The 24,947-nt window shown below is 42.8% G+C and overlaps 1 protein-coding gene across 4 annotated transcripts in view; it reads left to right on the forward strand.

The window, feature by feature from the left end:
• Window positions 1-24,947, forward strand: part of lrrk1 (leucine-rich repeat kinase 1) — a 116,032-nt gene that overhangs the window by 36,138 nt on the left and 54,947 nt on the right. For all 4 annotated transcript variants that reach the window (XR_012592545.1, XM_074624485.1, XM_074624498.1 and 1 more), the window contains 9 exons: window positions 1,172-1,398; window positions 6,522-6,649; window positions 8,373-8,536; window positions 12,211-12,348; window positions 16,497-16,609; window positions 18,474-18,550; window positions 21,179-21,308; window positions 22,873-22,985; window positions 24,521-24,735. Coding sequence is in view for 3 of the 4 variants with exons in the window: in XM_074624485.1 (XP_074480586.1) it covers window positions 1,172-1,398; window positions 6,522-6,649; window positions 8,373-8,536; window positions 12,211-12,348; window positions 16,497-16,609; window positions 18,474-18,550; window positions 21,179-21,308; window positions 22,873-22,985; window positions 24,521-24,735 (1,305 nt within the window). In the remaining variant the exon portion in view is untranslated. The remainder of the gene's footprint in view (window positions 1-1,171; window positions 1,399-6,521; window positions 6,650-8,372; window positions 8,537-12,210; window positions 12,349-16,496; window positions 16,610-18,473; window positions 18,551-21,178; window positions 21,309-22,872; window positions 22,986-24,520; window positions 24,736-24,947) is intronic.

Consider the following 24,947-nt stretch of genomic DNA (forward strand, 5'->3'; position numbering starts at 1 on the left):
CTGTACTTTCAAAAAGTACTACCCCCCCAACCAGGGCCTTTCTGGAGTGTAAAAAAGCCCCCAAAAATGTCCTAAGTTAGACCCTGGTTCCTGCTGTGGAAACATAAAGAGTTCCTCAAAAGGTTCCTGATTTTGGGGGAAACGGGGCTTATGTAAAGATCCTCATATAAAGATGATGTTGATGACATCACACAGATCACTGTGTTTTTGTGAGGGTAGCTTTTGTGCTCATTCACTTGTTCTGCTGGTGATGGTTTGGGACACACACAGTTCATTTGTCACTACCTGCTGAACGAATGATGTAGTCTGGGTTAGTAATATGTTAGCTAGCCAGATGCCTATCAACAGTGGCTTCTAGTTGTGTGTCACATTCAAATCTACCTCTAAAAAGTCATTTTATGGTTTTTAAATCCTGAAAAGGTCCACATATATATTACGGATGCACCGATACCAGTATCGGGTATCGGGTCCGATACTGTGCTCATGTACTCGTACTCACAAAACGGCTCCGATACAACGGCACTGATACCACTTAACAGCAGCGTGACGTTAACCTATCGCTCACGCTCTACCTCCTCGACAGTGCGGGCGAGACGGGCTGGTGGTGCGCCCAACCGCGCGGGGCCGGGATCCCACCTCAGCCGGCGCGCGCCGGCCCTCACTTTAATTGCGCCATGGGGTTTTGACTCGTGCGTGCGTTATACTCCTTGGTCCGTGTTTCAAGACGGGTCGGGTGGGTTGCCGACATCGCCGCAGACCCCTGGCGCCTTTTACGTGGGCCGAGCCCCGTCCTGGGGGCACGACGCGGTTGGGGCACACTGAGGACAGTCCGCCCCGGTGACACGTTGGCCGCGCCCCCAGACACCTTTCCAAGCTGACCTAGAGCCGGTCGCGGCGCACCGCCTCGTATGCGGGACTCCCCAGCCTGCCGTGTTTCGCTCACACCCTCCAGCTGGCTGTTAACGAGGGTCTTTTGGCACAGAGAAGTACTCGTATCGGTACTCTGTATCGGCGAGTACCCAAATGTAAGTACTTGTACTTGTACTCGGTCTGAAAAAAAGTGGTATCGGAGCATCCTTAATGTATATAAGTTATCATGATATTGTGGTGATGTGGTTTCTGCAGCACATGCATATTCGCTTGTTAATAAATTGGAAACTCGTCAATGCAGGCTGTCACCGTGTGCTGGAGTGGTCTGCAACTGCCCTGGTTGGAGCTGGATTGGTTCATGGACGTCTCCTCACGTATCACCCACCTGGATCTGTCAACCAACAGCCTGACTGCTCTGCCCTCTGTGGTGCCCTGGGGTCTCATCCACCTGCAGACTCTAGATCTTTCCAACAATCTGCTGAGAGAGCTGCCAGCTGCTCACAACTCCCAGGAGGTCATCTGCTCAAGGTACATATGGCGCAAGGTAGTGTGGCCTAGATGCAGCTGTGACATACAATGATCAGCCATAACATTCAGACCACTGAGAGATGAAGTGAATAGCATTGGTTATCTCGTTCCAATGGCACCTGGCAGTGGGGGGGATATATTAGACAGCAAGTGAACATTTTGAACTTTGAACTTTGTGTTGGAAGCAGAAAAAAAGGGCCAGCGTAAGGATGTGAGCGACTTTGACAACAAGGGCCAAATAGTGTTGTCTAGACGACCGGGTCAGAGCATCTCCAGAACTGCAGCTCTTGTGGGATGTTCCCGGTCTGCAGTGGTCAGGACCTACCAAAAGTGGTCCAAGGAAGGAGAACCGGTGAACCGGCGACAGGGTCAGACCCGAGGCTCATTGATGCATTTGGGGAGCGAAGGCTGGCCCGTGTTGTCTGATCCAATAGAAGAGCTACTGGAGCTCAAACTGCTGAAAAGGTTAATGCTGGTTCTGATAGAAAGGTGTCAGAACACACAGTGAGGAGCAGTTTGTTGAGTATGGGGCTGCGTAGCTGCAGACCGGTCAGGGTCACGCTGACCCGTGTCCACTGCCATAAACGCCTACAATGGAAATCAGAACGGGACCACGGAGCAATGGAAGAAGGTGGCCCGGTCTGATGAATCACGTTTTCTTTTACATCATGTGGATGGCAACGAGTTGGAGGTGTTGACTCGGCCTCCAAATTCTCCAGATCTCAATCCGATCGAGCGTCTGCGGGATGTGCTGGACAAACGAGTCCAATCCGTTGATACCTTCAGAGGTCTTGTGGAGTCCATGCCTCGACAGGTCAGGGCTATTTTGGCGTCAAAAGGTGGACCTTCTCAATATTAGGCAGGTGGTCATAATGTTATGGCTGATCGGTGTATATTTTCACACAATAACAGGATAGCAGCTAGTCAGTAAACTCCATCTTGGATATGATGGATGTCCTCCAGTTAATTGCAAATACCTCATTGGTTGCTTATTGGAATCTCCTTATCTGAATAGATTCCAGTCCAAACGGGTGATCTGATTGGATCTATTATCATTGCTATTATCTGTTGGTTATCTGAGTTTGATGTCAGTCAATATCAAACTCAGCTGTGCGGTAGCCCAGGCAAGCAGTAGAGACTAGGGAGAAACTAACCGGCAGCTTCCATCCAAAATAACAGGTGAAAAATAATAAGTACATTTACTAACTCTCAGCCAAGCTTATGCATATTTACAGTCTGCTTTTAACATTGTTCAGTCACAATTACATCTTAAACCAGTTTTGAATGCAGAAAAAACTAAGCTTATGTTTTTTTCAAAATCCAAGAAGACGGTTGATACTAGTCCAAGCATTCTAACTGTGCAGGGTGAGAAGATTGAACAAGTTCAAATGTATAAATATTTTGGTATTTAAATTGACAGCCAGCTCTCTTTTAAACCTCACGTTGAAACACTTGTGAAGAAGCTAAAACTAAAACTAAGATTTTATTATCGGAACAAGGCCTGTTTTTCTATTGAAGCAAGGAAGAGATTGGTTACTTCTACATTTTGACCTTTGCTAGATTATGGGACTCTGCTTTATATGAATGCATCTGCCCAGTGTGTACGAATGTTACATACTGTCTATCATAGTGCACTGAGGTTTGTGACTGGCTCTAAAGTGCTCACACATCACTGTACCCTGTACACCAAGGCTAGCTGGCCCTCTTTGTCTATGGGGAGGCACAAACATTGGCTCGCATTTATTTCTAAGTCCATTCTTGGTATACCCCCCTCCTATCTGTGCACTCTCATGTCGTGCAACACTGGCAGCTATAGCCTATGCTCGTCTGACCTGTACTTATTATCTGTACCTAAGGTTCACACAGAACTAGGTAAGATGGCCTTTAGCTATTCCGCTCCCTTTTCCTGGAATACACTGCAAGCTAAGTTGAAACTGGGAAATCTGATTACTTTTGATGAATTTAAAACATTAATGAAAGACCTAGAAGCAGAGTCAATCGGGAGCTGTCTGTGTTTCTGAATATTTTCACTTTGACGTTGCCTTCAAACACTTGATTTGAATGTGTTTTGTATGATATTATGCCATGTATTTATTTTGCATTTGTTTTATGTTGTGGCGTCTGAAACTTTATGTATGTTTAAATGCTGCTGTCTTGGCCAGGTCTCTCTTGCAAAAGAGATTCTTAATCTCAATGAGTACTACCTGGTTAAATAACGGTTAAATAAAATAAAAAATACACTAAAACCTAAAATGATCATATATAAACTCGGAAAAAAAAATTTGGAAATTTGTGTTTGGTGGATTGAGTCAATACCAACAGGAGAATACTCTGTTTAGCATCGGCAGAGAATGGCAAATTTTACTTGGGAGCTACCCACATAATCAGCTGTGCTGCTCATCCCACAAATGCATGATCCTTACAAGTTGGACATCATTGTGAAGGTAAATAAACAGGCTTTCCAACCATATAAAATACAATGACCATTAGCATTGTAACAACAGAGAAATAATCCACCAAACACTAATTCCTCAAAAAAAATTCTGAGTTTGTATATAACAAAATGAGTGTAACTATTCAAGAAAGTAGTTCAGATCAGCTCAATCTTGACCATATACAGCATGAAATACTACTTGCATGTTAACGCATCAGCGGCTGTGGCTCAGAGGCAGAGCGGGTCGCCCACCAATCGGAAGGTTGGTGGTATGAGCATTTAGATTAGATCCTGACGGGCAGGTTGGCACCTTGCATGGCAGCTTCTGCCATCAGTGTATGAATGTGTGTGTGTGGATGCGTGTGAATCTGAGCTTTCTTAACCAGGATGGAGATGTGTGATGATGGCCATGTCGGGCTTTATGTGATGCTGATTCCCACTTGTTCCACCTCAGCTCCACTGTTTGATGCTCATGATACTTGTGTAACTGTTAATCACTTCAAGGTCCCATATTGTAAAAAGTGAGATTTTCATGTCTTTTATATTATAAAGCAGGTTTAAGTGCTGTATAAATACTGTTAGAGTATCAAAACGCTCAATATACGGAGAAAAACACACAGCCCGTATTCAGAAATTGTGCGTTTGAAACAAGCCGTTAGGATTTCTGTCCATTTGCGATGTCACAAATATACAATATTTAGATCCTTACACGGTTTTAAACATAAACATTCTGAATAATATTCTGAACGTTCATGTTTTGAATGCAGGACTTTCACTTGTAGTGGAGCATTCTTACCATTTCTTTTGCCTGAGTAAAGGATCTGAATACTTCTTCTACCGCAGTCCAATAGCTCTCCTAATAACTCCAAACTGTCTTGTTATATTTACATCCTGTATCTTAGTGTGTCTTGTTGGCTGGTAAGTAGGGATGTCCATAATTAACCGTATAACCGTTAACCGATATTAAACATTTTAACCAATTAACGCTATTGGTTAAAACGGTTAAGTGAAATGTTAATAATTAACTCAAAAGCTGAGCGGCTCGTCTCTTTTAAGGAGAAAAGCTGGTCCACCTTAACAGCCCACCTTAAGAGGCGGAGCTGGAGTTGCAGGATACAGGAAGTTGGCTCCGGTCTCTAGCTCGCTTGAGTGGAGTGGAGGAGTTGTAGTTTCGTAGCATTTATTCACCGACAAATAAACTGTACACACACTGCTACACCTACGATCACAGCTAGAACACTAACAACAACCTCACACTCACCACCAACACACACACACACGGTCTGTTGGAAACTCACTAAAGTTACTCAGACTGCGTGTGGCGGCGGCGAACACGAAGCCTCCGGCAATGCTAGAGCTGCTAACGTAGCACAAATACACACACTGTTGGACACTAAAGTCACGCCGGACAGACACACAGCTGACAACCTGCTAAACTAACCTAAATGTGCGGTGGAGACTTTTACTGGGAAAGTGGCTGCATGTCTGCGACACTACACGCAGCATCGTAGCTGCTAAGTTAACGCTCCCGTCAACCAATATCTGTTGTGCTCCTGCAGCTGGTACACCGCTGCATACGAGGCACAAATCTTGTTGGTTAAAGGGACTATTTGTAACTTTCAGAAATGCTTGTTAACAGCGACACCTGTGGCCGTGAAATCAACGAAAGTCAGCGTCGAGCTTGCGCTTGCTCGCTCTAAATATACCTGAACGAGCATTGCTCAAAACAGTGAGGAGACACACGTCAGCTAAAAGCACAATATCACTCTATATTTCAGCTGCTTGGCAGTAATGTTAGCTGACCAGACGAAGGTCTCTCTATGAATCAATGCTGATACTAGTGTTGGCTTTTCCTGCCTCAGCGCAGGCTGAGGCAGCGGGGCTGCAGCTCCTCCAGACCAACAGAGGTTTTCCGTGTCTTGTGAAGTGACTGGGCTCCGCAGAGAGAAACTTGTCGTCTCAGCCCGCAGCCGGAGTGAACAGGGAAGACACCGGAGCCCCGTCACTTCACAAGACACGGGAAACCTCTGTTGGTCTGGAGGAGCTGCAGCAGTTATTTCTGCACAAACGTCCACTGTACATTCACTAGATATTCTCAGAGCTAAACTAACTCTTCTGCAGTGTGGAGTGAGCGCGCGTTCACGTCTAGAGGTGGAGCGAGTACGCGCGCGGTGTGAGTGAAGGCAAACAGGCAGAGGAGACAAGGCTCCGGCCACACGCGAGCATATGCGAGCGCGCATGTGTCCCGACCCGGTACATTTATACGCTTAGAAAGTTACAAACAGTCCCTTTAACGGTTAATAATCAGTTAACGAGGGTCGCTTGTCGGTTAAGAAACATTTTCAAAATGAGCATCCCTACTCCAAACTGTCTTGTTATATTTACATCCTATATCTTAGTGTGTCTTGTTGGCTAGTAAGTGATCTATGAATCCATCCTCTGAGGACAGCACTTCAGTGATACTGAACCCAGTTGTTATTGGTCAATAAATGTCTCCAATGCATGCTTCACTTTGGCTAAAAGCTTATTTCTGCAAATGTCAGTGTTGAAGTATTCCCTCATTTAAGGCTTTTACAAGTGTTGGGCTAAAAGTGATGAAATGACTCAGTCCTGAATGTAGCTGCTTGTGTCATGAAGAGCAAACTGTCAGCCGTCACCCTTCTCAGCCTCCCTTTCTCCTCTACTTCAGTTTACAGCAGATCAATCTCTCTCAGAACCAGCTCACCAGCTTGCCACCCGGACTTCTCCATCTGACCCACATCCAGAGACTTTCTGCTGCTAAGAACCAGCTCACAGTCTTGTTTGACATCCCTCTCAGTATGTTCCAACTCAACTTATATATTACTATTGCATGTATGTATGTATGTCGGAAGAACATTTTCATATAGATTTAATACAGTTTTAAAGAATATTTGATATGAACTTAATTGTTGTCAGTTGCATGTCAAGGTTAGCTGCAAGGGTGACACGGCATATGGCAACCCCCCAGACATGAACATGAACACATCCTGAAAACCAACTGAAGGGATGTTTTAAATCAGCTAGCACATGTCAGGCACGTAAACCTGCAGGTCTGAAGCTGTGACTCAGCCTGACTCAATACTTCTAATTAGGGATGCACCGATACCACTTTTTTTCAGACCAAGTACAAGTACAAGTACTTACATTTGGGTACTAGCCGATACCGAGTACCGATACGAGTACTTCTCTGTGCCAAAAGACCCTTGTTAACAGCCAGCTGGAGGGTGTGAGCGACACACGGCAGGCTGGGGAGTCCCGCATACGAGGCGGTGCACCGTGACCGGCTCTAGGTCGGCTTGGAAAGGCTCGGGGCGAAGGTGGCTCGCGGCCGCAGCTTTACAGCGCTCCCCGCCCGGACCTCGCCACACCATGGACAAAGGGCTCGCTGCGCCCTCTCTCCCCGACGGGGAGGGACGGCCCCCTGCTCCCGGTGCGACTGGCGACCGGGGCGGACTGTCCTCAGTACGCCCCAACTGCGTTGTGCCGTGGCCCACGTAAAAGCTCCATGGGTCTGCGGCGATGTCGGCAACCCACCCGACCCGTCTTAAAATAAGGACCAAGGAGTCTAACGCACGCGCGAGTCAGAGGGTGCAAGCAAAACCCCGTGGTGCAATGAAAGTGAGGGTGGGATCCCGGCCCATCAGGGTCGGCATCACCACCGGCCCGTCTCGCCCGCACCGTCGGAGAGGTGGCACGTGAGGCCCCGAAAGATGGTGACAAGATGTTAACGTCGCGCTGCCGTAAAGTGGTATCGGTGCCGTTGTATCTGAGCCGTTTTGCGAGTACGAGTACATGAGCACAGTATCGGACCCGATACTGGTATCGGTGCATCCCTACTTCTAAGGCTCATTAGTTTCACCAATAAAGATACTCTGTTTCCAAACTGATTTGATGTCCCCACACTTCTGTGTCCTGCTGCTAGAGAGCTCTGATAGCTAGCCCATTAAAAACAACAAATGTTTTTAAAGTTTAAAAACAAACCACACTGTGAAACTACAATGAGTTGTGCTGCAAATAGTATTTTTTAAATCAGTTTTTTACTCGCAAGTCATTGCATAAATGAATAAACTAATATATAAAAGTGAATTAAATAACAGAAATCAGACAGCCAAAGAAGATCGTTTATCATCAGTTGTCTGAAATGTCAGAAAATAATGAAAAATGTCCAAAAGTTTCCAAGGTGATGTCCTCAGATGTTTTGTCCAGGCAACAGTCCATAACCCGGGGATAGTTTACAATGATAGAAAAGAGAGAAGAGCAGAACATCTTCACATGGGAGAGGAGGGAACAGAGAACATTTTTCCCTTTTTCTCATCGCTTAATAAACGTATTGTTCACTCATCTATTAGCAGCCTGGATATATTATTCATCAATATCCATACAGGTTATTTCAGCCATTTATGCTCTTTTTGTCAGATGAATGAAGTATCAGCAGCTGGAAGGCCTTTTAGTTGTTAATTAGTCATTTGTGCAGGTGTGATTTAGACTTTGACTGTGTTCTTTATTTCCATTCTGTCAGCCACTAACTGGATCGGTCTACGTAAGCTGGAGGAGCTGGATGTGTCTGATAACTGTCTGACCAGTCTGCCCACGGCAATCATGCACTGTTTGAAATCCTTGAGCTTCCTCAACGTGTGCAGGAACACACTGAGCACCTTCCCTGACCCCTGGGCTTGTCCACTGGTAAGAAACTAGACTGCTAATGATCCACTTCCTGTTTGCTGATATTAGAGGATTTTTTCTTATAATCATTTAAACTAGAATATTCCAGTTGCTGTTGTCCAGGTTTGATATTGTGGGTGTTACTGCTTACTAGTGCAGTACCCATTGAAAAGCTGCCTGTTCAGAACGGGCTGAATGCTTGGCCTGTGGTGTTGCTGCTCTCAGCTTTCTCAAGAACGGCTCATACAAACAACTCTACACTCGACGTTGTGCTTCCTCGGGTCCTGAACAATACACCTGTCATGACATAGTTGCATTACACACCGAAGTCATGGCTACTCACGGTCAGAATCACTGGTGAAAATCACTCCACACCAGGGGCAGACTTTACCGTTAGGCAGCGTCCTGGGGCCCCCGACTAAAAGGGCCACAAACAGCTATAGATTTTTGACGATGTGTAGATAGATATAAGAAAAGTATTGACTTATGTTACTATTCTAACTCATTTTACAGTGAAATAACTTTGAAAAAGGTCCCCAAAGCACTTAAAAATATGCAACTCAACTGTGCTACTTACTGTGTACTTCTAATTCAGAGGAAAACATTGTAGTACCACATTTACCCTGACAGAAACATGTTACTGGTTATGTTGCAGATTCAGATTTTACTCACAAAATATAACAATTCAAATATGATGCATTATTATTCATTAAATTGTCCAGCATCATATTAGAATTGAAGCACATTTAAGTACATTACGCTGATAATACCTCTCTGTCACTCTTCACTTGAAGTAAACATTTAAATGCAGGACTTTTACTGTACGGTATTAATAGTTGTACTGTTAATATTTAGAGGGACTGTTTGTAACTTCTTACTTCCCATGCGCGCTCGCGTGTGGCTACGCTGTTCAGACTCTAAACAGTGTTGGCCGCAGTCGGAGGACGCGGGGGAGACCGTAGCTTTGGTCTCCAGGGCCGGAGTCTCTGCTGTACTCTGCTCCTCTGCCTGCCTTCACTCACACACCGCGCTCGTTCTCACTCTTTCGCTCCATTCTCACGTGCATGCGTGCACACTCCACACTGCAGAAGAGTTAGTTTAGCTCTGAGAATATCTAGTGAATGGACGTTTGTGCAGAAATAACTGCTGCAGCTCCTCCAGACCAACAGAGGTTTCCCGTGTCTTGTGAAGTGACGGGGCTCCGCAGAGAGAAACGTTATCGTCTCCGACCAAAACTCCGGTGTCTCCCTGTTCCCCCCGGCCGCAGTCGGGAGGCTGAGGCAGGAAAAGCCAACACTAGGATCAGCATTGATTCATGGAGAGACCTTCGTCTGGTCAGCTAACATTACTGCCAAGCAGCTGAAATATAGAGTGATATTGTGCTTTTAGCTGACGTGTGTCTCCTCACTGTTTTGAGCGATGCTCGTTCATGTCTATGTAGAGCGAGCGCGAGCAACAGGACGCTGACCTTCGTTGACTTAACGCCCACAGGTGTCGCTGTTAACAAGACATTTCTGATTCTTACAAACAGTCCCTTTAACAGTTTTAAAAAAGAAAAAAGGTTTTCTTTGAGTAGCCTACTTCTTCTACCACTACCAATACCAGCATTCCCAGTTAGAGAGGGTAAAAAGTAAATCAAGCACATTGTCTGCATGTGGCCCCTAAAATCACTAAACCCGCCCCTGAACAACACACCCAGGTTGAGTTACTCAGTCAGAAACATGGTGAGATACACCTAGTGGAGGTTTCCAAATAGGCGTATTAGTCGCTTGCTTTGACATAACCACCAAAGTAGAGCATAGATTTAATTAGCAGAGGGATTTTGCTGGCGGTTACGTTATTAGTGTTATAAGTTAGTATCAAGTCCGACAGCAGAGAAATACAGTCTGACTCTCAGGGGAAAAACACACCCGAGGCTTACTCATGGTTTACTCAAGGTCACACGGTCACACCGGGGCAAATACACTCTGGTTTGATTCTGCTTCCAGTTTGATGCTTCTCATGTCCCAGTAGGCTCCTGGTATTGCTATTGGGGGCTCTTGCCCGTTTGGGTCGAAATGCTCGTCTCAGTCTGCAGGGCCCCGAAGCCCCCCCCCCACTGCTGCACAGAGAGCTGTGTGCTTGTTTATTCGAGGTTTATTAATATTGAACGTGACCAACGTGTCCAGATTGCACCAAATTCAACACTGCACATCCTCGGGGTCCCTCCTGCAATACACCCGCCAAGTGTGAAGTTGCTCGGCTCTGGAGATATGCAGATAACACACAGAAGTCCAGACAGATATCCCTGGCTGTGCAGTTAGAGTGAGTTCATTTGATGAATTATTTCAGTATAATTGTTTAACAGTATACTCTTTGCCATCTATAGGTACCTTATCACCACAATTGGTTTATTATAGATGTTTTAATGGTTACACCCACTCATCAGTGCCACATAATAATGTAAAAGCTGTTTGACAGTGGGTGCTTTCCAAAGCTCTTATTTGTTGTTTCCTCACTCCTTGCTCATCGCTCCTCAGAGATCCCTCCTCGCACCTCGCTCCCTGCTCCTCGCTTGAACCGGAAGTTGTTCTGGTGCGCCATCTTGAAGACTGTCCCAAAGCTCTTATTTCTGCACAGAGGAGCGAGGAGGGATCTCTGAGGAACGAGGAACGCGGATACATGAGAGCAGCCTTCACGGAAGTCTTTTACCGACCGACACGCCCCTTTACTGGATATCAGTTACTGATTGGACGCTGCTGCCGACCGGACTGATCTGATAACTTTACCATCACTGGAGTTTGATACCGGAGTGAAGACAGATCACAGATTAAACGTTTTATATTTTAGCTGTCTTCTGATTCACCATCTGGTTATAATCTGTGTTAACTGTAGCTCTGAACAGCAGCAGAAGGACCTGCAGTATCTCTCCTTCACACACCGCCAGTGAAGCAGCCTGGCACTGAAAGAGCTTTATAAAACCTGACAAACGGGTCTAAAACCTCTTTCTGCTTTTATTAGAAAGATTTTCTTTTCCTGATCTGTAATTTTCCCCATTAACTTTTATTAATGATACTATTAAAGTCCGAGAGAGAAGGAGAGTGTGTCTGTCAGCAACAAACACCTTTTACATCATTTATCTTCATTTCCATTCAGTCACATGAGGCTGATCATTCCTGAGTGTTGGGTCTGATATGAATTACATCATTTACGTTTTCCCTGAAACATTCAGCCTAATTAATAACGACGTCTCATTTCGTTTCCTCTGTCCTCGCATGGTTTCCTTGCGTCTCTCCATGCTTCCCTGGTGGGAGGGACTAAGACGCAAGGAAAAGACGCAAGTGAGGGAAACGTGGATGCAATTAAGAGCTTTGGGATGTACCCAGTGTGATGACCCTCTCTGATCAGGCCGTGGCAGAGAGGCTTCTCTACTGTACCAAAGATACGATAACATTTTAGGTTCTTAGGTAGCGTTCCACAGAGTCTGGGCAGGAGTTTGGCAGGAGAATAGACAGAACATGTCACTGCATTATCTTATTATTGATATATATAACGATATTTACTGAAATATTCAAAACCACAAGGTAACAGCTGAAATGTTCCTCCATCACATTGATGCTGATGGTTTTTGGGGGATTTTAAGTGAAATCAGTCAGTGAATTAAAATGACGATGATAATAACTCACATGGATATTCTTCTTTCTTCTCCCACGCAGAGACAATGCAGAGCTTCTTTCAATGTGATTGAAAGTCTTCCAAACACCATCTCCATCTTCTGGAGGACTCAGCTGCAGGAGGTGGACTTCTCTGACAACAGCCTGAAGGAGCTGCCCTCATATATCTTTGAACTGGAGGTAGGAACCATCATCGGGCTCTGTTATTCTAAATATGTATGTATGTGCACTAAACTGGAGAGCAATTATTAGTTACAAATCTATGGATTAAACAAAAAATAAATGCATTAATATAAAAATAGAATTAATCAGACTTGTCTGTGTGATCTGTTAAGTAGCCTCCAGATGGCACTGCTGCTGTGTAGTAGGCTCCATGTTTGGGTCATTGACTTACATTCTTGCTCTGCAGCCTAGAAGTACCAGGATAATAATAATAATAATAATAATAATAATAATAATAATAATACACTTTATTCATATAGCACTTTTCCAAAATAAGTTACATAGTGCTTTACAAGCCAAAAATAAAAATTGCAGACAAACAAATACAAGTTAGTATGTATGTTAGTTAAATGCAGAAATATGACTTTGCCCACACTTGTGGTGAAAAGGGGGTGTACATTTTGGGACTGGATTGTGGAGCTCCTTTGAATGTACCAACACAGGCAGAGAGATGCCAAATCAACCTTGTACAACAATGGGCATCATGCAAGAAACACATTTGCTCTGAAGTGGCACATATGAGTGATTTCAGAGAATTCAGAGAACATTTTCACCATCTTTTCTTGTATGAAACGTATGAGCGGTCAAGATCTTGTCGTACCTGTCAGATAATACAGACAGCCTTTCTTTGTCCACTGTGGAAAAACAGTTGAATTTAAGAAGCATACTGCTGTAATCTGAATGAATTTGGAGTTTAAATATGCTGTTTACATCAAATAATTAAAGAGATAAAATCAAACCTAAAGGTCCCAGATTGTAAAAAGTGAGATTTTCATGTCTTTTATATTCTAAAGCAGGTTTAGGTGCTATATAAATACTATGAAACTATCAAAACGCTCAATATACGGAGAAACACACACAGACCGTATTCAGAAATTGTGCATTTGAAACAAGAGGTTAGGATTTCGGTCCATTTGTGATGTCACAAATCTACAATATTTAGACCCTTCCACGGTTTTAAACGTAAACATTCTAAATGTGTCCCAGTTTATTTCCTGATGCAGTGGATGTTAATAACATCAGCTGACAGGAAGTAAACATGGACCCAAACTGTTGCCTAGCAACGCAATTTTGTTGCAATTCCGTTGAAATGCACTAAAACGGAGCGTTTCAGACAGAGGGTGAATACAGGTATATTCAGGCAGACAGTATGAGGAAAATAAAGTATTTTTTGAACATTACAGCATGTAAACATGTTCTATTAGAAACACAAAACACCAGGGAGAACCTGAAAATGAGCACGATATGGGACCTTTAATAAAAATGTATATTCTGTTCAGTATGTTTTACATCATGACTGCCACTTTCCTGAGAGTTTTGACAACAGTTGTTTTTTTTGTTTTTTTGCATTATACAGTTAAGTAGTTTTACATTTTAACATCAACTTCATGCAAGTCGATGTCCAGTAAAACACAAAAACTGCGATCATGTATTCCATCAACCAGCCCCATGACTGTCACATCCTCTCGACTGCCTCCCATGTTACTCATGGACTTCTTTGCTTTTTTTTCTTTGTTTTGCCTAACGCCACTACTGACGATGCTTCATCTGCTGATTTCCAACAGACTTGCGGCTCTGTGGTGTGAAACTCTTTTATTCTCGGAAACTTACCCACAAATGAAACGGAGCAGGAAGCCTTGGGTAGCAAGTTTCACGAGGACGTTGCTTATGCTAATGAGCTCACCTTATGAATGTGCACAAGTTCATTAACAGATGGCATTCAACAAGTTGAAACAAGCAATTTGCAACAAGTGTATGTAGTGAAGAGAGTTTGCTGAATAAGCCTCAGAACATCCCAATGACCGATTGGACAGCCGAGTCATTCGGTGATGCGAGAAAAGACAGTAAGCCGTACTTGTGTGTCCTCAGTGGTGGCTTTAGTGCCCCATGCTTATAGTCCATCACAGGAGTCTGCAACCTGCGACTCTTTAGCTCCTCTCCAGTGGCTCCCTGTGGATTTTTAAAAATGGAAATTAATAACTGTTTTGTGTTTACATTTTCATTTTTATTTATCAGTGTTGTAGGTCTATGGTACGACGGTACGACGGAGTATTAGGGCCACTTTGAGGGGAAAAAAGGAATCTGAGATTTCGAAAATAAAGTCATAATATTATGAGAATAAAGTCATAATATTATAAAGTAGTACTTTTAAATGTTATTTTCTTTTTTCTCGTAAAGTTATGACTTTATTCTCGTAATGTTACGACTTTTTCTCGTAAAGTTGTGACTTTATTCTGTAAATCTCAGATGTTTTTTCCCTCAATGTGGCCCTAATACTCCGTCGTACATTTGCTCTTGGGCCCTCACTGCATTAGACTTATATACTACATACTTAGACTATAAACTGTGTTACCTTCATCACAATGCTCAAATGTTTTGCAGCAACAGACAGATATATATATTTTTTTTGCCTAAAATGGCTTGTTTGATGGTAAAGGTTGCTGACCCCTGGTCCAGCATAAACCATTGTGCTAGAATAACTGTGAGGGATGTGTAACTGGTTCTTCTAGTAGTGTGACAGGCCTGAATACTGGCTGCTCTGGCTGTTATGAAACCACTTAATCATTAACTAGTTGGAGAAGGATGCGTGACAGAATGTTTGCTACTGTATGTCCTCAAAAGGACTGTCCAGAGGACACGTCTGCAGTTGTCATGACTTAATGTCAGGGTATACCGACCTATGTTTCAGTCTCAATTTAATACTGATGCCTCTATATGACCTTCATTAGTAAACAAGACCGTCAGCTAGAAGATTGGCTGTGTTTATAAATGTTATATATGTTATTCTTAATCCTTGTCATCGGGTCGGAGTCCATGCGAAATCAGAATAAAACCATGCAGGTTCACCAGAAACTTGGGGCCTCCAGCAGCCAGTCTGCCGTGGACAGACCCAGATCTGGAGTCTCTCTGCCGCCTTCGACCTGCAGTCGGAACTCCGGCTAGAGGTGGAGAGCTGCGCGCCCTAAAGCAACGGCGGCTCCTCCTCCTCTGACCAGAGTTAGCGTAGCTTCACCTCACTGCTCCGCCGACCCCAAACTCGTAGAGGCCCAGGCTGTATTGCTGAGCCTGCTGGAGGGAAGGGAGGCACCGGAGAACCAGGACTGAGCGGGGCAGAGTGTCAGACCCTGCTGCAGTAAAATTAGGTTTTCTAAAGGGACTCTGGCGCTCAGAAACACTACCGCTTTTGTCCAAAGGGACCGCCAAAATCAACACAAAACAAAAGTTCCTCATAGTAGCTTTAAGTGATAATATATTTTATTTCATTAATTAATCAAAGGTAATCTTAAAGGTCCCATATCATGCTCATTTTCATGTGCATACTTGTATTTTGTGTTTCTACTAGAACATGTTTACATGCTGTAATGTTTTAAAAAAACACTTTATTTTCCTCGTACTGTCTGTTTGAATATACCTGTATTTACCCTCTGCCTTAAACACTCCATTTTAGTGCATTTCAATGGAATTGCAACAGAATTGCGTTGCCTGGCAACAGTTTGGGTCTATGTTTACCTCCTGTCAGCTGATGTCATTCACATACACTGCAACAGGAAATAAATTGGGACACATTTAGAATGTTTATGTTTAAAAACGTGTAATGGTCTAAATATTGTATATTTGTGACATAACAAATGGACAGAAATCTTAACGGCTTGTTTCAAACGCACAATTTCTGAATACGGGCTGTGTGTATTTTTCCGTATATTGAGTGTTTTGATAGTTTAACAGTATTTATACAGCACTTAAACCTGCTTTATAATGTAAAAGACATAAAAATCTCACTTTTTACAATCTGGGACCTTTAAAACACTATTACACCTTCTGTGTTATACTGTGTGTTTTCCTGCCAGACTTGGCTGCAATTTATTTCAGATCACTATTTACCTTTAGACAATGCCTGAATGAATAATGAGTAAATGAATGAGTTGAGGCAGCAAACCACAGTAATAATCACGACGAGAACTTTTGGAGCTTGTGTTCTCATCACTGTACAGGAGAGCTGGCCGATGATCCAGTCAGCCAGATGTCTGTGTATTCCTTGAAAGGAAAATGTGAATATGCGTGTGTTTATTGTATCTCACCCCTCCTCCCACTCATCCTCCCATCAGGCTCTGGTCTCGTTGAGATTGTGTGGGAATCACATTGCGACACTCCCAGCTCCCAGTAAATGGAAGTGCTCTCAGCTCAGGACCCTCGATCTTTCCAGGAACCAGCTGGGCAAGTAGGTCCACACTGTAGACACACACTGCCAGCTGTTACTGAACAACTCAGACATTCTCCATTTCAAGAGTTCAATTAAGGTCATGTGTGAAGAAACAGTATGCAGCTTTGAAGAAAGTTTGTGATATTTGAAAGATAAAGCCAGGGTTGATAACATTTTATGAAATTTGAATCTAGTTTAGAATTATTGAATTTGATTCATTCTGAATACCATATCAAATCTAAGTAGGTTAAGCTTTCGACATTTGTCGGTAACTAAAGGTATAATTAGCGGAAGACATGCAGTATAAATGTGTTATTTTTCTAGTATTCTAAAATGGTGTATTTGAATATTTCAGTCTTGGAATTCCATAAATTGGGTATCACTGTAAAGCTGAGACTCTTGTGGATCCAATGAGCCCAACTGTATTCATGTGTGATGACGTTAGTCCCGAAAGGAGCCATTTCATTGTATTGAGACCATTTTTTAAAACTTGACCTCACTGTATAACATGACCTGTGGTGACCTCTAGGATAATCACAGCCTCATGAAACTTTACAACCACAAACTAGAGACCTAGAGCATTCAGAGGATGGATGGATCAGACTAGATACCTAGAGCATTCAGAGGATGGGTGGATCAGACTAGAGACCTAGAGCATTCAGAGGATGGATGGATCAGACTAGAGACCTAGAGCATTCAGAGGATGGATGGCTTTCCTAGCTAGATTGACAATAAGGGGGTTTCTGAGCAGTTTACCCAGCACAAGTGTTCACCATCCAATTGCCGAAAAATGCAATTCTTGCAGAAATCTCCAAAATGTCAAAAAGTTTTTGATCCCAAATCACAGCATGGCTTTTCTCTAAGGTGTTCCTCAAGGTCTTGGAGTCTTAATGTGGTATTTTGGAGGGATTATTTATTGATCATTATCAATTCTCGATAGATAAAAAAAATGGTTAAATTTAGCACCAAATCTGTGGTATCAATGGTATCAACCCAAAAATTACTGCAACAACTTGAGATTCAAGATTCAAGATTCAAGATGTTCATTGTCATACCGATTATACAAGTACAATCGTGTGAAAAACTTTTTGCTGTGAGGCTCCATTAAGAAAACAGTAAGTTTAAAATAAAAAATTTAAAAAATAAATAAATATATATATATATGGGAGCAGTAGAGGTTGCATAATATAAAAATATTGCACAGGCATTTTTTATGTTTTTTTATATTGGACATATTGCATTGATTGAAGATAAATCAACAACATAGAACAACATGACACACAGTGCTGAGCTGCATCTCAAATTAATCTTCAGGTTCCCAGCTTTCACTTCTATGTGACATCTACTGTTGACCTGCTCTCTCCCCCTAAAGACCCCCTGCACCCCCCTAAAAAAAGACTAATACAGGTTTATTGTGGGTCTCAGAGGGTTAAAGGTAAAGCCAGGGTTGATAACATTTTATAAAATATGAATGTAGTATAAAATCCTCTCATTGAATTTAATTAATTTGGAATACCATATAAAATCTAAGTAGGGTAGGCTTTCGACATTTGTTGGTAACTTAAGGTATAATTAGTTAAAACTCAAAGATTCAGTTCAGATCGGTCATCACATTTTGTTGTAGTTGAATGCAAGTTTGTACTGAATATTATGCACTCTATCACGCTAGGCTTAAAGTGGAGTTCTCGTCTCTCTTGCTTATTACTTTTGTTATATTCTGTCAGGAAAATTGGCACATTTCTAGATCTTTGTGTATCATATAAAGCTAAAGCCCATGCAGCAGTATACTGTTTGAAGAGGAGGACTTTTTGTCATTCCTTCCTCATGCTACTGTTCTTGACATTAGTGGACTTCTTTACTTTATTTTAAACTGTATCTTTAGAACAGAAGAGGGGCCCAAGTCCAGGAGGCTGGCCTTCCTGACTACATGGAACAAGAGGGACCCGGACCCAGACCCAGGTAGATCTATCTGCTTTACATACATGGAAATAATTCATTCAAATAATTTGAATGTAATTGCTGCTAATAATGTGGATTTTGGAGATGATGTCACGACTATAGGGTCAGACTATCACATTGTTTCTGCCATTATTCAGTCCCTCCATTGGTGAGAACTTGTGATTGCAAAAATGAACATACTGTACATTCAAACATTTCCCAGCATTATTTTTGATTTTGTCCTGTCCTTGGTGGCGGGCCGAAAAAAGAAAAAGAAAAAGAAACAAACAAAATAAAAACTTTCCCAATTGGAACAAATTGCTAATGACCTCTCTCAATTTTGAAACATAAACTTTATTATATTTTTCATATAGATACATATACGGTGTATATACCGTATATATACGTAGATGCCGCATTGGCCTTTGGATCGTAGGTCAATGGTGCCGCCATATTGGGGAAGGCAGGAATGGCCTGTACACATAAAAGTGAGCGGGGGAGCTGCCGTTTTTCTGGATGAAAAGCACTGTAACGTCTACATTTCTCAACCGATTTCAATGAGTCGTTTTTATATTCAATCGTTTATGATCTACGTGGAGTACTGTAAATAAGTTAGATTCCTGCCCACCCCCCTCCCTCGAAAAAGCGCTTGGTGAAAAACGGTTCAGTAACGTTCTGGTACTGCTTCCAGTTCATGGATCAGCGGTTGGTCTGTCTGTTGATGTGGTATTAAAAAGTCGTCTTCTCATATCACTTTTTCCTTCCACAGTTTCACATCATCGACATCATAGTTTAAGCTACATCTTTTCAAAACATTTGTGTCTGTAGTTCATCAGATAAGAGCTAGCTAGAGTTTGTTATTGTTAGCTAATCGTCGACCAAAGCTAATATTAGCTTACAGGTCTTTTTTATTCAACCCTATCTTAAGTTACTTTAGGTGCGCTAGCATGTAGTATTATATTGCATAGGGACCTCTTCACAAGGAAAATAAGCCAAAGCCATATTGACAAACACAATTCTTTGTGACAAATGAATTATTTTCCACCACATAAGCGATTCAGTTCATTTAAAATGAAGCTTAGCTAATGTTGATACACACTCTTTTGAGCATCTAGCATCGATTATAGCCTAGCATCAAGATTTTAAGTAACTGGAGACAAATCTTTCTTTTTCTACTCCACGTAGATCTGAATCCTTGAATATAAAAACAACTCATTAAAATCGGTTGAGAAATGTAAATGTTTTATCCAGAATTTAATCTTTTTAACCAGAAAAAAAGGCACAGGTATGTGTATGTGTTAACAGGCCAGTCCCGCTTTCCCCGATATGGCCGCGACGTTGACATATCGCAGCAACGGGCTGAAGTATATCTACTGTATGGGTTAGACGGTCGAGCCCATTTGTTTTGTGTCCGGTTCACAACCTCCACTTGTTCTTCTACTCTGTAAACCATTTCTACCCATCCTGACCCCATACCTCAAACTAACCTTTTGATATATGGAGCTTGTTGGAAACACAATCTGGGAGGAATACCTACCTCACAGGCTTAAAGCTGCAGTTGGCAACTTTTATAAAAATACCGTCTTATCATATTAACTGAAACTGTCATTATATCCTGACGACGTGACTAGGGATGAGCATTGGAAGCAAACATACTATTGATAATCGCTGGGAACGATTCGATCATTCTTCGAATATCAGCACTGCCTTGAGTTGAGTTTGATCGGAGTTTGAGAGTTAGCGAGCAGTGATTGACAGTTGCGTTAGACACTCCTCGGCTTTGATCGGATGTTTTATAGGGATGCACCGATGCCACTTTTTTTCAGACCGAGTACAAGTACTTACATTAGGGTACTCGCTGATACCGAGTACCGATACGAGTACTTCTCTGTGCCAAAAGACCGTCGTTAACAGCCAGCTGGAGGGTGTGAGCGACACACGGCTCGCGGCCGCAGCTTTACAGTGCTCCCCGCCGGGACCTCGCCGCATCATGGACAAAGGGCTTGCTGCGCCCTCTCTCCCCGCTGGAGTCGGCCCCTTGCTCCCGGTGCGACTGTCGACCTGGGCTGATGCGCCCCAACCGCGTCGTGCCGCCAGATCGGGGCTCGGCTCACGTAAAAGGCGCCAGGAGTCTGTGGCGTTGTCGGCAACCCACCCGACCCGTCTTGAAACACGGACCAAGGAGTCTAACGTACGCGCGAGTCAGATGGTGCAAGCAAAACCCTGTGGCGCAATGAAAGTGAGGGCCGGTGCGTGCTGCCTGAGGTGGGATCCCAACCCAGCGGCGTCGGGCGCACCACAGTAAAGTGGTATCGATGCCGTTGTATTGGAGCCGTTTTGCGAGTACGAGTACATGAGCACAGTATCGGACCCGATACTGGTATCGGTATCGGTGCATCCCTAATTTTATTTGTATTAGTGTTACATAATGTCTTGAGTGCTGTTTCGGAGGAATTAAATCCTGCCAAGACTCCACTTCCGTGGAAGATGCCGCTCGCTTGTTATTTTCTTTGGAAATGTTTGGCCCAAACAAGAGTCCATAACCCAGTTCTGGCATTAGTAACATTCTAATAATAAATGGTATCTAGTTGCTTCTGTGTGTGTTTGAGCATACTTGTTTTGACCCTCTGCACGGCTCTGTCTTGGCAGTGTGTCCCATCGAGTTTCCGATGATTCTGCGGGATTCACTGGAAGTGCTTTTCTTGAATGACAACCAGCTGGAGTGTGTTCCCCAGTCAGTGTGTGGTCTGCACAGCCTCACTGAGCTCTACCTCTCCAAGTGAGTCCCTCTGTCTTTCTGCCAACCCTCACCTGCACATTATCCCTCTCAGTCCTCCCTTTGACACGTCACCATGATATTGATGTAAAGTTATAATCCCCACATCTCTGTTTTTTTATCTCTTTCATTGACAAATTATGCCTGAGAGGTGCTGTGCAGAGACACTGCAGTTACAGAGTCTGACTTTTTCCGTAGAGGGCACTCGTGTCTCTGTCAGTGCTCAACATCAAAATGGAAAACACAACAGTTTCTGGGTGATAAAAAAATGTCTCCATCCACTTGGCAAGATTCCGTGTTGGAGACAGTGGGAGCCATTTTCATCAACACTCTACAGATACTCACAGAGCTGTTCCCTTAAAGGTCCCATATTATAAAAAAGTGATATTTTCATGATTTTTTATTATAAAGCAGGCTTAAGTTCTATATAATTACTGTGAAAGTATCTAAACACTCAATCCACAGGGAAATGCACGCAGCCCGTATTCAGAAACTCTGCATTTGAAACAAGCCGTCAGCATTTCTGTCCATTTGTGATGTCACAAATATACAATATTTAGACCCTTTACACAGATTTGAATGTAAACATTCTAAATTTGTCCCAATTTATTCCTGGTTGCAGTGGATGTGAATGTCATCAGCTGTCAGGAAGTACACATGGACCCAAGCTGTTGCCTAGCAAGGCAGGCATATTCAGGCAGACAGTATGAGGAAAATAAAGTTGTTGTTTTTTAAATTACAGCATGTAAACATGTTTCTAGTAGAAACACAAAATACAAGTATGAACCTGAAAATGAGCACAATATGGGACCTTTAAGCTCAGGTAGCTTACAAATAGATAACATTGTTCCAATCCCTAATCAGATTTTATGATTTCTTCCAGCACCACCTATTTTGTGAGGACCTGAGATTCAATTTGACCTTTTTTAGATGATAATTTATATCAATGTCCTGTTAATTTTCAGCACTTGCACAGTTTATAAGTCAATCCCAAATCCTGTATTCCCACATACAGTACTGAATTTGGATGGATAAAGCTGGACACGGTACAATCAGTTGTGAGTGTCAGAAGCTAGTCAAATCACACATTGCATCGCCTAAATAATAATTGTTGTTGTTGTTTTACACTGAAGGACACTCAAAAGTCAAATAATAAAGTCGGAAATGACAAATGGTTTTGGGTTCAGGCCCTGGGAACCACTACTTGGTATGAGGTCAGTCCTGCTGCTACAGCTGTTTGCAGCTGTTTTGTACAGCCAGCAAATTGCTCTGCTCTCACGCACCAGCCGGAATGATTGAATTGTTTGGGAAGTTGTGGATCTGCAGCAACCTGTGGCTGCCAAAAAAATTACTTTGGCATACATATCCATCTGACTGTTTTTAAAAACCCTTGTGAGCTCAGTGAAGGTCCTTGAGTTCCAAATAGTTCATTTGAATCTAATTAGAAATAATTAAACATGTTAAGTTATTCCAAACTGAAAACCTCATTTGAATGGTCGGTAGCTGTGAATGTCCTGTCTTTCATGTGAATCATTGACCCATGTTGTCTCACCTGCTCTGGAAACAGTAATCCTGCGATTCGGGAGCTTCCAGCAGAGCTCAGTCAACTCTCCAACCTGTGGCAGCTGGACACCGAAGACCTCAACATTACTAATGTCCCCCAGGAAGTCAGAAAAGAAGGTACTGTCTAACTGTCTCTAAAGACACCCTCAACCGACTTTTCAGAAGGAAACAAACTATGTTTTTAAGTTAGAACACTTAAACGGCTGCTGAAGCCCCATATTAACTTCAGATAAAACCTCAATACATTTGTGCAAAGAATGAGGACATTAGATTTTGTCCCCCACCGCTCACAGTGGAAGCCCATTAATAAAGGACCTCTTAATGTCCAACATGAACAGGAAGAATGATGTGATTACATTACATTCGTATAGGCACTGGACTTGTTTTAAGATAGACTTGGAAAATCTGTGAACTTACAGTCTACATCTTGGAATTTATTTTCGAGAATTTACATAATTAAAAATGTACAGAATCAAAATGTGCAATTCAATTGAGATTAATCGCGATCAACTACGGACAATAATGCGATTAATCACGATTAAATATTTGAATACATTGACAGCCCTAATCCTTTACTTTTGCTGCAACTTGCTTTTACTAAAAGAAGTTGGCTCGGGGGGTAGAGCGGGTCGTCCTTTAATCACAATGTTGGTGGTTTGATCCCCGGCTCCTCCTGCCCGCATGTTGAAGTGTCCTTGAGCGAGACACTGAACAACATTTCACAGACCGGAAGAAAAACAAGCAGTGAGAGCTGATCTGAGGGTCTGCCGTCCATCTGCCGTCTATGAGAAGCCGGCTGTCAATCACTCGCGAACTCCGACCAAACGGTCAAACTAGGCAGCGCTGATCAAATATGAATCAATATTCTGTTACGTTAATGCCTATTTCTCTCCTCAGATGTTCTCAGAATCATCTTGTAGTGTACTGTTAGCTGTTAAATGAGAAATTTTGTGACGCCGACGCCGCCATTGTGAAATCTGGTGAAGGAACGCCAAGTTGACCGGAGCACAGCCAATAGGAACGCTCTGTCAATGAAATGACCTGTGATTAGTCAAAGTCTCCCGTCATGGGCTAGATGTTCTAAAGCCTGAAAACAGAGCCATGAGGAGGAGCAGAAGTATAGTTTTCTCTCAGAACACTTGAATTACAATATGCTGAAAGGTTATTATGGAATTTTTGCCCAATGATGCCAAAAATATACTGCCTAGTGAAGCTTTAAATGCAGAGGTCACATTTCACTACGTTGTGCTGTGTACGTTTGTATGTGACGATAAAAAGTTTAAGTTTAATTGTACTGTACAACTACCAATTTATTTCAAGATGACTGTATATACAATATGTCTGTATGTACAGTATAGTCGACTGTTCCTTAATTTAACTATCAGAATTGATATCATTGGGCTTTCAAGCAGAGCTTCCAGCTAACTCAGTCCACCACACATCTGGCTAGCATCTCTCCTCAGTACGTCCATTTCTGTTAACTGTCTTGGTCTAGATCAAATGAATGATTCGCAATTTATATGTTATATGATAGGCTCATTTTAATTTTTTATTCATTCATTTATTTATTTAATTTTCTGTCTATAGTTTCTTGGTATTTGGTCATTTCCAACGTCCCGAAAACCAAATGTTGACCTCACTTGGTTTTTCAGGTCCTATATCTGTCCTGGCTTTCCTCCGGGCACATCTTCGAAAGGCAGAGCCTTATAAGCTGCTGAAGATGCTTGTGATTGGTCCACCGAGACAGGGGAAGACGGCCATTCTGGAGGCTCTACAGAGCGGCAGGGCGGCCCCCTTCACCCCAGCAGGGTGCAGCATCTCCACCTCCACCTGGGAGCTGGACAAACCCAACAGAGGCAAAAACAGCGTGAGAAAAACACAGACAGCACATACACCTGGAGTACATTTAATGCACACCAGAGGATGAATCCTAATAACTCTCTCTCTGGCACTGCTAGGAGGTTGATATGTGTTTTTTTAGTGAAATGTGTCAATATCTGTCAAGAAATTTGGCATACACATTCACACTCGTCTCAGGATCAATTAATGGCCCTTGTGTCCAATACTTTGGTTTATGAT

Source organism: Sebastes fasciatus, chromosome 2 (genome assembly GCF_043250625.1).
Source record: "Sebastes fasciatus isolate fSebFas1 chromosome 2, fSebFas1.pri, whole genome shotgun sequence".
Lineage (NCBI taxonomy): Eukaryota > Metazoa > Chordata > Actinopteri > Perciformes > Sebastidae > Sebastes > Sebastes fasciatus.